Raw genomic sequence first — 10,676 nt, 5'->3', positions numbered from 1 at the left:
AGCAAAAGTTGAAAACTCCTAGACTACAAGAGGATAACACTCCAGTCCTGCACAGACAGCAGGATAATAAACTGGCAGGAAGGGAAAAATTAATTCACTGTCCATCAACTGAAGGGGTCTCATCCCTAATGTAGGTTTTTCATAGCCACTACAAGAGCCCATGCGGGATAAAACATGTAAGAACAGGACAAGAGAGTTGTTCAGAAGTTGCAATCTAGGAATATGTTTGCTTAAACATGACCAATCTGGACACGGGGCACTCCAGAGCATGTGCTGCATGCAGTACTCTGCATTAACTGTCTCGAGCATACTCTCTTACCTGACGGGAGGAGTTACTCAGCAGGGGAAAAAAAAAGGCTGAAAGCTTGCATGTCACAACTAGAGTGAGCAGCGCAATAGCTTGCAGATAACCTGTTTATCTGCTTATGCCTATCCAGCTGCATCTGGCCTTCAGCCAGTATAGAATAATAAAGACTGCATAGCTGACAAAGATTTTGGAAGGGGAAAAAAAATAGTGCACACAACTTGTCTCACCCTTATCCCATACACAAGCTATGCATTTGTCTGTCTGTTAACTAGGACATTCGCTGAACCAAGGCAATTCTTACACATTTCAGCCAGAAGCGCAGCCTTTGTTAAGACTGTCTCCTTTTCTTACCACACGCTGGTGCACACACATAGTCTGTGTACTCAGCTGCAGGACTTCAGGAGGGAGAACTGTATTGCATTATGGATCTGTTCTGCCTTACTTGCTCCTCCCAAGTGTTTTGCTCATCAGGTAAGTGTACGATTCACTAAACGGTACTTTGACATTGGCATTAGCTGCTTCCAGTGTTCTGCTGCTCCAGACAGGAAACAAAACTTGAAAATTTCTTTTTGGGCACAGTATAAAAAGCAAAGTTTAATGCTTAAAGTGTTATTTACTCATGGCAGGAATCCAGTTTAAAAGAGCAAACCAAATAACTCCAAGTTTTAAACAGCATTATTTCAAGTTGAATTTATCCAAGAAAGGAACCACTTTGCATTGAAGGGTCACAGAACTAAATTAGTTAAAAAAAACCCCAAAAACCAAAACATGATAGACGCACACTTCTTTTTCAAGTTTAACTAAATTTACAGAGCTTTCATACATCAAACAATTTAACCAACCCTTTATTTCCGCCTAGTTTGAAAATGACTAGTGTGACATGCCATATATTTTAAACTTTCAAGAACCAGTACTGAATATTTACATATTTATTCCATGCTTGACACTTCTCTTTACTTTTCATTTCAAATTCCCTGACAGAAAACAAATGATTCATTCCCTGCTAGTTTCCAACACAGTAAAGTTTCTAAAAAAATAAAACAACCTTAAACACATGGTCTAAAGGAGCTAGTCAGCTTTAAAAATATTTATGCAGTGCTCCTTAAAAAAATAGCATTAATACCTGTAATGCCTGTGAGAGCTCCACCCATTTTAGTCATTACAATTGCATTATTAGTAAAATTACATCTTCCTGTTATTTTACCATTCAGAAAATTGTTTGGCTTCCAATCTAAATCTTTGTTCATGTTATTTTAAACCATGTTAAAACGCATACCTTTGTGAACCGATACTATTCCCTTTAACTGCACCCAGTCAAAACAGTTTACCACTCTCATAGGTTATGTCAATTGACATTGTGCAAACTCATCACCTCTCAAACAGTGGGACGCTGTCCCAGAGTCTCCAGACAGAGAAAGTACACGTAATAGGGGCCTTCTGTGGTTCAAATAAAAACCTACTTAATTTAGCCAGGCAGTATAAAGCTAAAAAAAATTCAATTTAAAGTATTACCATATTTTAGAAACACTTAAAATAGGGTGTTAAAGTTCATGAGTCTCAGCAGACGAGCTGTCCAAAGTAAGTTAAGATTACGTAAAACAAGAACATTACAACTGGGCCTTATTTAAGCAGATGAAGACCCCTTTATAGCACTTTCGTAATGTCAAGAGACCAAAGCATAAGTGAAAATGGAGCTCAGCTAAGTCTGACAGTGGAGCTCATTTGTAAAAATCGTACATGGCCTTTAGAAAAAGTTACCACTCCTCACCCCATCCAAAAATGCAATAAAAGGCTATTGAGAATCGGGTAATTCTATGAAATCCCATGGAGCCCAAAGGAATGCAAACATGTAAAAAGCCTACTTCAATCACTGAATGTAATATCAAAATAAATTTAGAGTTTAATCTAGTGGTGACTTTTTTTTTTTTTAATTCCTACTTCTCAAAGTTTTTCTTTTTGCACTATATCTCAGTATAATTACAGAAACAAAAATCCAAACCATTTATTCAAAGGGAAGGTTCAGCATTACTGCCTCACTATGTGGTTGTTCAGTTTATACATCTGTCTCTATGCCTTCTCCTCAACTATGTAAGTCAGCAGAGAGGCAAGCAACTCATTAACTCCAGGCTTTCTAAGGGTACCGACCGGTATCTTGCCTTTTAACTTCAAAGCATACTTTGTTTTCCAATGAAATAACTCTTGTGCTCCTAATGCATGAGCTGGAGTTGTAAAGTAAATGCTAGAATGTTATCTTATTCTCCCTGAAGTCAATGACACATTTTCTACTAATTTTAACAGGTGTGGGATCTTATTTAAGTGTATAATCACATTACCAAAGATGTACAACAAAACCTACATAAATTAAGTTTACATTTGTATTCTTTCACAGATTAATTCATTTCAGTCAATCTGCTATCACCTGCTACTTCAACTGCTGTCAGATGGACCTCATTCATTAATAACTCAGACTGGCTAAAAAAAAGGGCTAACGGCTCTAAACCTGAGAGAAAAAACTAAAATTGCCTTACATATATATGTATTTTTAATTTTCTTGCAGTAATAAGTCACACACAAAACACGTGTACCTTTCTTTTGGCACAATGAATATTTTAGAAGTCCTTCAAGTCTTAACTCAAAGAGGTTCTTTACTGAGTATTGTCTACTGAAGTCCACAAAAAAATGAAAACATTCTTTCAAAAGGAACAAAAAATTTACAATTGTACACAAAAAGTCTTGAATTTTATTGAAATTTCAAGTCTTGTATCAAACAAAAACTTTTCTTCAGACAAAAATATTCTCTTGGTGTCCTCCAGATACCAGTAACTCTGAATTGGTCCTTTAGTGCTGCTGCTTTCTTTGTCATCTGCACAGAAGTCCACATGGTTGGGCTGTTCCATTAGGTCTCATTTTATCGTGTGAAGGAACGTACATGACGACCTCTTCCACTGCCTCCACTAACAAACTTTCCTCTTGAGCCACCACTGCTACTACTATTAGCACTTGTCCAAGATGGTCCAATTCCTCCCCGGCCTCTGGAAGCACGATCGCGAGGACTCGGTCGGTAGCCTTAAAGCAAAGAAAAGTATACTCAGTTGGAAAAAAAAAAAAAAAAAAAAAAAAGCCCTAGGCGTAGTAGCTGCTGTGAAAGCATAAGAAACAAAAACAAGATGAGGCACAAACGGGGTCTGTTTTCTCCTTTTAATTTTCACTTTTCTTTTAGGCAAGCATTTTTGCTTTGATTGGCTCTATAATTACCATGTAGGTACGAAGACAACTGAATTGCAAAAATCTGAATGCAAAATTAAGATTCTGCGATCAAGTGTTCAATTCAGCAAGTTTTATGGATTACAGGGCAGTTCGTATGAAAGCACGTATTTGACACAGTCTCAGTGACAACTGTTCATATATGCTTAAAACATTTGCTGAATTTCAAGGTGTCTGCAGCATCCTTGCATGGTTTCATTTGTAAAGCAAAAATGAAATTCAAGGAATTTTCTATAGTTCGATGCCCATATGAATACCATGTACCTGCTGAACTTAACGGTCTCAATGGTGGCAGTGGACCCCTGTTAAAATTGCTTTGACCACCTCTACTGTCATTGTAGGTTCCCCTGGGCGTACTCTGTGCACTCCAACTTGAGCCTCGAGCGCCTTCACGACGACTGTAATTTCCTAGATAGGGAGAGAAAAACCCACACACTGTTGAGCAAACACCACTTTTTTTTTTTTTTTTATTTCAATCTTCACAATACTCAGGGTGGTAAACATAATATTTACATAATTCAAATAGACAAAGCTACTCTGCATCAGTGTACCCTCAGTATGCTAACTCGAAGTCTACAAGTTACTGTATTATACAGAGAATCGGGAAAATACCTATTTTTCAGACATGAACTCAAGTTTAAAAGAATTCACATTATCTAGTCTATTAAGATAGACTCCTATACTTCAAGATTTTGTGGTAAAGTAAATCCTAGTATTTATAACTTTACTAAATGGAAGTATTTTCTGTTTCTACTGTGCAAGGACTTGTCCTAATTATGGGATGGAAGGGAAAGGAATGCAACCTTGTCTATATATGAAAGAAACTTAACACTGTAGCTAGAATCTCCAGGTTCACTGAAAATTGCATCTTATTCCTGTCAGGACCTTCCATCCTTTTATTCAAAAGCCTCATTTAAACCCAGAGATCTATTGTGATAGTTGATTTCAGGAACTACCATGTCACAAATGGTAGAGAGGGCTTTTAATTTTTCTGACTGCATCTCTGAAGCACTCCAACAGTTGCTAAAAGAAAACAGCTAACTCCTTTTGTAAAAGAGAGGGAGAGAGAGGCAACAGAGGAACTCGCAGCCTTGTTTCAATTCCACAGCACTCAAGAGAACCTTTTCTCGTGCTAAACAACTTATTTCATCAACACTGCCTCAGGAACATCTCACACCAGGGATGATTAACTGCTAGTAAATTGGGTTAGTATTACTGAAGCATTTTTAGCATTCATTTACTCCAATTCTAATACAGGAAACAACATACCTTTTGAAGCAGGTGGTGTAAAGAACCTGTTCTGACTGTGAAAAGCTCCTCGTCCTCCACGATTCCCTGAGAACCCGCCACGTGAAGAAATCTTCTGTGACACTTTTGGTGGCCTTTTCGCTGGTGGTATCCCATCTGGAGCAACCACTTCTTTGCTCTCTGCAGCAACAAAATCATCCACATGCATGGAGGGTGGCCTGCTCGTATTCTGTTTCCTCTGACGGAAGATATCATGTGGTCGAATTCCTTGTCCAAATCCACCCCGGCCTCTTCCTCTTGGTGGTGGCACAACGTGAGCTCTCTTTGCAGGCTCTATGTACTCAGATTTTCCACTGTCATGATAAACCATGATTTATTTAGTTAATGTAAAAATGTATTCGTACTGAAGGTCAGGCATTCTCCATATTGGAGATGCAATTTGAAAGGTATTCGACATTTTGAGAATATACAAATCAGTACTGAACACACTGTTTACTCATTAAACTCATCTTACCTTGAAGTTATGAAGGTCTCATGCTTGTGCTTGCCGAGTTTGAACCCTTTTGTGGTTTTTGTGCGGCCAGGAGATGATGGTTCTGACAAAAATGACCTCTCCAATTCAGCTTGCAAGTCAAAGTCACTGCAGCCCTTCTCTGACAGTTCAATTAAGTCAACTTTTACCTGTAATGGTAGAGTTTAGTTTTATCACAACAATCATTACTAGCACCTCTGAAGAAGAAAACATGCTGCACCAGGATGGATGAGATTCAGCTAGGGTCCTTCTACTAGAGCAAAAAAGCTCCATCCTCTACTTTTTAATGCAGTAGTGTGGCTCAAAACAAAAAGCAGCAGAGCTGCAGCAAAATTGTCTTGACGGTTCTGAATCTCAACAAAGTCAAGGGCATAGCTTTCAAGTATGAGCACCTGTCTTGTCACTAAATGACCTACAGTGAGGCACTCTTTTGCCTAAGCTACAGTCCTATAAATTTATTAATGCTGCTTTTATACAGGAATCAACAGCTTTGGTTTTGCTTAAGAAACTAAAACGCAAGTATCTTTGCATGTAAATCAAAAAAAGAGTAAAACTAAAAAAGAATTAAGGCAATGAAGTCAACAGAAACTGATTATTTCTCACATAAGTTAAGACACTGCCAATTGCTTAGTTTAAAAAAAAAGTTATTGTATATTTTTCAAAATGACATTTAAAGTTTAGAGTATAAAAAGCAAGTTTCAAATACTGTGAAAAGTTTTTGTGCAAGTAGTTTCATTTACTACTGCCATTTTTTCCACTTTTGTCACATCAGAGCAAAGATTTAAAAAAAAATTGTAGCTATCAGGCTCTTTGGATATTACTGCAATGACAGAAGACAAGCAAGGAAAAGAAAATAAATCACATTACTTGTATACGTTTAACACAAACTGCTGAAAAGCTCCAGCAGCAATGCAAAAGCAGGTTAGGACTGACACAACAACTGTTCCTCTAAAGGAGATGACTTCTGCATTAGAGCACTGCAGAAAGTGCCAATTTTGTGGCTGCTTCTGAGTGAACGTGATGGCATTTCGGAACAATCTTTAACAAATGCCAACCCCTAGATCTGGGTCAATTTACAAGGGTGAGCTCAGGAAAACAAACCATTTGGCCATATGAATTTCTGATGGTACTAACTCAGGTTAACCCTCATTTTTAAATCCATTTCAGTTATGTTAACGAAGCCTTTTACCATATCCAGATCAGTGTCTATTTCTTCAGACTGAAAGGGTGAGAACCACATGGACTTCAGCTGGTCATCCATCACGTCTGCCAACACATACGTAGTCCTGCAACAAAACAATGCCAAATGCCTATTTGTTTATGAACTACAACCAACTGCAAGCATACCCAGCATTACAGAACCTGGGGTGAATGTTGCTGCCTTACCCTTGATACTTGCATGAAATGAAATACACTGGGACTAGTAGGTAGTAGCGACAACAGTGCTGTTTAGATCTTGTTTGTAATATACTTCTGCATAAATTATTGCATTTTCTTAAGTAAATCACAGGTAGTATGCTTACACACTTAACCATTTTACCTGTTGTTAAACAAATTCTGAAGAGAGTCTGGTGCAGAAAGAATAGGCTCTACATCCTGGTCACTCAGTGGACAAGAATCACCCGCTGATTCTAACATCTGCCTCACTCCAACAATGTTGTCCAGTAAGGATTCAAGGCCATCATCTTCCTTAGAACGATCCTAAGTCAACACAGCACAAGTCAGAACTTTTTCGCCTCCTCAGAGAAGGAAATACGCTTTTGTTAAATTAAAAAAAAAAGGGGGGGGAGGGTACTACACAAAACAGTCTATCCATCCACAAATAGTGAAACTAAGACATCTGAGTACACAAACAACAGCAGAGAGCTCCTCAGTATGCTATAAAACAAACCACGTCACCACATACACATTCTAGTCTTTGTCTCCAGCTGATGCAATAACCTCCATAACATAGTCCTGAAGAAGGCATCACCCCAGGTTTTAGTTAACAAGCTCTCTGCTAGAGCATTCCAACATCCTAAGTGTCTGCTATTTCTCCTTCAGCACAGCTGTGGCTTTTAATCTTTTACCACAGATGTAGGTGGCCAGGGAAGGGACAGGAGGGAGTATAGCACTGGACAGGCATTTGTGACCAACAGGCTGTGGAGCAGCTGTTATATGGACTCTTCTAAATTAGCCATCAATTATGTAGGATTAGATTTGAATATTAGAGTTAAGTTTGCAATTAGAATCACAGAAGTGTTGGATGCATTGAATTCTCCATGTCCTCTAGTCCAATCCCCCCATGCTTGAAGCAGGACTATCATCAAAGCCAGATCAGGTCAGCCATAACTTTATCTAGCCACGTCTAAAAAAAGCTCCAGTGACAGAGAGCCCACAGCCACTCTGAGCAACCTGTTCCAGTGCTGCACTTCTCTCTCAGTGATTTCCCCCCACCCCCCCAATGTCAACCTGAACCTCTGAAGCCACAATTTGGGGCCATTGCCCCTTGTTTTATCATCTGGAATTACCAAAAGGAGTTTGATTCCACCACCTTTGTTACTATCCCCCAAACAGCTGTAAGTAGCTCTGAGATAGCTCCTTAGCCCTCTTCACCAGGCTAAACAAGCCCTGCTTCCTCCTCCTCTCTCTATAGCACATGTGCTCTAGGTCTGTGACCACCTTGGTAGAACCTTCTTCAGTCTCCCTGGATCTCTCTAGAACTGGCAAGAGGGCAAAGCTGGCCAAAGGTGAACGCAGCACTCCACATGAGAGCTCACCAGCATCCCGTGGAGGGAGACAGTAAGGTCCCTTGATCTGCTCACCATGCTCCTTCCAGGATACGTCAGAACACAGTCTGCCTTGTTTGTAGTGACCATGCACTGTTGGCCCATGTTCAACCTAACATCCACCGTAACCACCTGGCCCTTTTCAGCCCAGCCCGCATCAAGGCATGGGGTTATCCTGCTCTCACTGCAGAACTTTGCATTTTTCCTAACGAACAACATAAGCTTTCTGCTAAATCAATCCTAAAAAGTTTACTGAGGTCCCTCTGGATTGAGGCTTTGCTGTTTGTCACATTAGTCACTTCCCCAGCTTACTGTCATCCACAAATTCGCTGAAGATGTATCCATTGTTCAGGTCTCTGATGAAAACATCCAACAATATCAGCCCCAGTACTGACTCCTGGGTATTCCACTTGTTACTGGTCACCAGTAACATCAAGCCACTGCCTTTCATCACACAGTTAACTGCCTGTGCTCTTATGGTGTGCAAATACTCTCGGCACAAGGGGATCCCAACCCTGCCTGAAACTTCTTAGCATTGCCACAACACAAACAATAAAGTCAGAATCCATCCTGCATCAGAATAGGTGATTTTGGACATCAGTATTAAAACAATGGCAATAGCTACTACCAATTCTGCAAGGTATGCCACAGAATTGTGCACCCTTCTCATCAAGGAGGGATAGTCTATATTGTTTTAAAAACACGTTCAGATACAAGACCGCAACATCAACTTGATTATTTAAATTCTTTTACCATAACATGTTTCTCTAGATCAAGCAGCAGGTTTTCTGGGGTTTCTTCTTTGCTCTGCAGTAGATGTTTTAACTCTGCAGTAGTTAGACCCAGTGTTCTGCCTGGATGAGATCCATCTGCTTCCATAAGGCTTCCGTCATCTCCACAACATCCCTGAAATATTTGACAAGTGGGAAATAAGTACACATAAATATTCATTATACCTCTGGACTGCAAACTCCTTAGAATTCAAACGTACATTAGAGCAAATCTAGCAAAACAAGAGTAACCTCTTGGTTTAAAAACATATTATGCAACATATTTTAATAAAGTACACTTCAATAGGCAAGTTTAGATGCTGCATCGAGATGAATGCAATCCTTTCCTATATAAGCTGAGGTTTGTATCACAGAATTAACAAATATTTTAGATTCCTTTCTATACTACATATCAATACAGCAACTCTCTTACAGGATGCAATGAATCTAAAACCTAGACACAATAGCATGTTATTCACTTACGAAATCAATGTGAATCAATATGCTGTTCTTCCTACTGAAAAACCCTCTTATTTACTAAACATATATTCTGCCCAGCTTTCACAGATTTCATTAAAAACTAGACATGGGACTAACACTACTGATGGAAAAGCCTTACACAGCAACCTGCGTAGTCAACCGCTTTCTGAAATAATTGTTCCCGAATGTGTCTCACACTGCAGGTTTCAGAGAAATACAGCTGAGTTTGTCTAAGCATTTAATACATATTCACTTACCAGCGTATCAGAGTTTAGAATCTGTCGCATAAAATCCAAAAAAGAAGAGGCCAGTTCACCTGTGTCTTTGCTAAAACTAGTTATTACTCGCTTTAATACAGTGTACAGAGCACTGCTGTGTTTTCTTAGAGAGCTGTTTTCATAACGAAAAGAGAGAAAATACTTTATTAGTGCATACATTGTGACCATTCCCTGTAACTTGTTATATGAAAACAACATATATGCAAAATAAATTTGGTAAATTTTACAATTATCAAGTTGAGTTTTGATTATGAAGCTGGAGCTTCATTATTTTCTCTGTACGAGACTGTTGTTCTCACCAGTGCTGTCTGCAGATATTTCAGACTGCACATATACAGCTATACGTACTACAGCAATACCTCTAAAACCTGCAAGAAATTACATTTTAATCTTTGGTGGAAAAGGGATACGAGTACAGAGATATTTGCTTGCACAAGGGCCTTAGGTATAAAGCAGGATCATGCTTGCTGTTACAATTTCACTGCATCCCATGATGCCCAACTGCAGAAACAAACCAGAAAGGTAATCACCAACACAGAAATAGCAAGGCTGTGCACTGCAGCTGACAGCTAGACATATGAGATCATAGAAAGAACAGCATCTTTAACCTGCTTATTTTTCATTTGCGGGTTGTATAGCTTCTTGCAGTCTGAGCAGCACAGTTCTGTAGCACTGCTTAGAAGAGTGTTTTGAACAACCTTTTATTGACAAGGCTCCAGGTACTACCTTTTTCTCTTTGGGAACCTCACAACTTTCTTGCCTCTCTGCACCTCACCTTCAGTGGACAGAAACAGGTCCAAATACAGGACAAGGAATTAACTGTCAAAACAATGCAATACTGTCCAATGCATGCATATATTCTGTTCAAAAGGGAGTGGAGTCAACAAAAATAGTTTAAAAAAAAATTCCTGATTTCCAAAGCCTTAATTGCCTGGAGGTCAGAACACTATGGGGACTTGCAAACTGAATCCCCGCAAAATAGAGGGAATGACAGACAGCTCTCCAATGTCCTAGACGAGAGCTCTAACT

General features: G+C 39.2%; 1 protein-coding gene across 1 annotated transcript in view; it reads right to left on the bottom strand.

The window, feature by feature from the left end:
• Nucleotides 1–879: 879 nt before the first annotated feature.
• Nucleotides 880–10,676, bottom strand: part of VIRMA (vir like m6A methyltransferase associated) — a 28,144-nt gene continuing 18,347 nt past the window's right edge. Inside the window, exons 17-24 of the mRNA XM_050891010.1 lie at nt 9,627–9,759; nt 8,873–9,025; nt 6,892–7,052; nt 6,541–6,637; nt 5,334–5,500; nt 4,841–5,172; nt 3,836–3,979; nt 880–3,373 (exon numbers count right to left, since the gene is read on the bottom strand). Coding sequence (XP_050746967.1) covers nt 3,216–3,373; nt 3,836–3,979; nt 4,841–5,172; nt 5,334–5,500; nt 6,541–6,637; nt 6,892–7,052; nt 8,873–9,025; nt 9,627–9,759 — 1,345 coding nt within the window. The 3' untranslated portion in view covers nt 880–3,215. The remainder of the gene's footprint in view (nt 3,374–3,835; nt 3,980–4,840; nt 5,173–5,333; nt 5,501–6,540; nt 6,638–6,891; nt 7,053–8,872; nt 9,026–9,626; nt 9,760–10,676) is intronic.

This window comes from Gymnogyps californianus, chromosome 2, assembly GCF_018139145.2.
Source record: "Gymnogyps californianus isolate 813 chromosome 2, ASM1813914v2, whole genome shotgun sequence".
In the NCBI taxonomy this organism is placed as follows: domain Eukaryota; kingdom Metazoa; phylum Chordata; class Aves; order Accipitriformes; family Cathartidae; genus Gymnogyps; species Gymnogyps californianus.
This window is presented reverse-complemented; position numbering and strand designations above follow the sequence as displayed.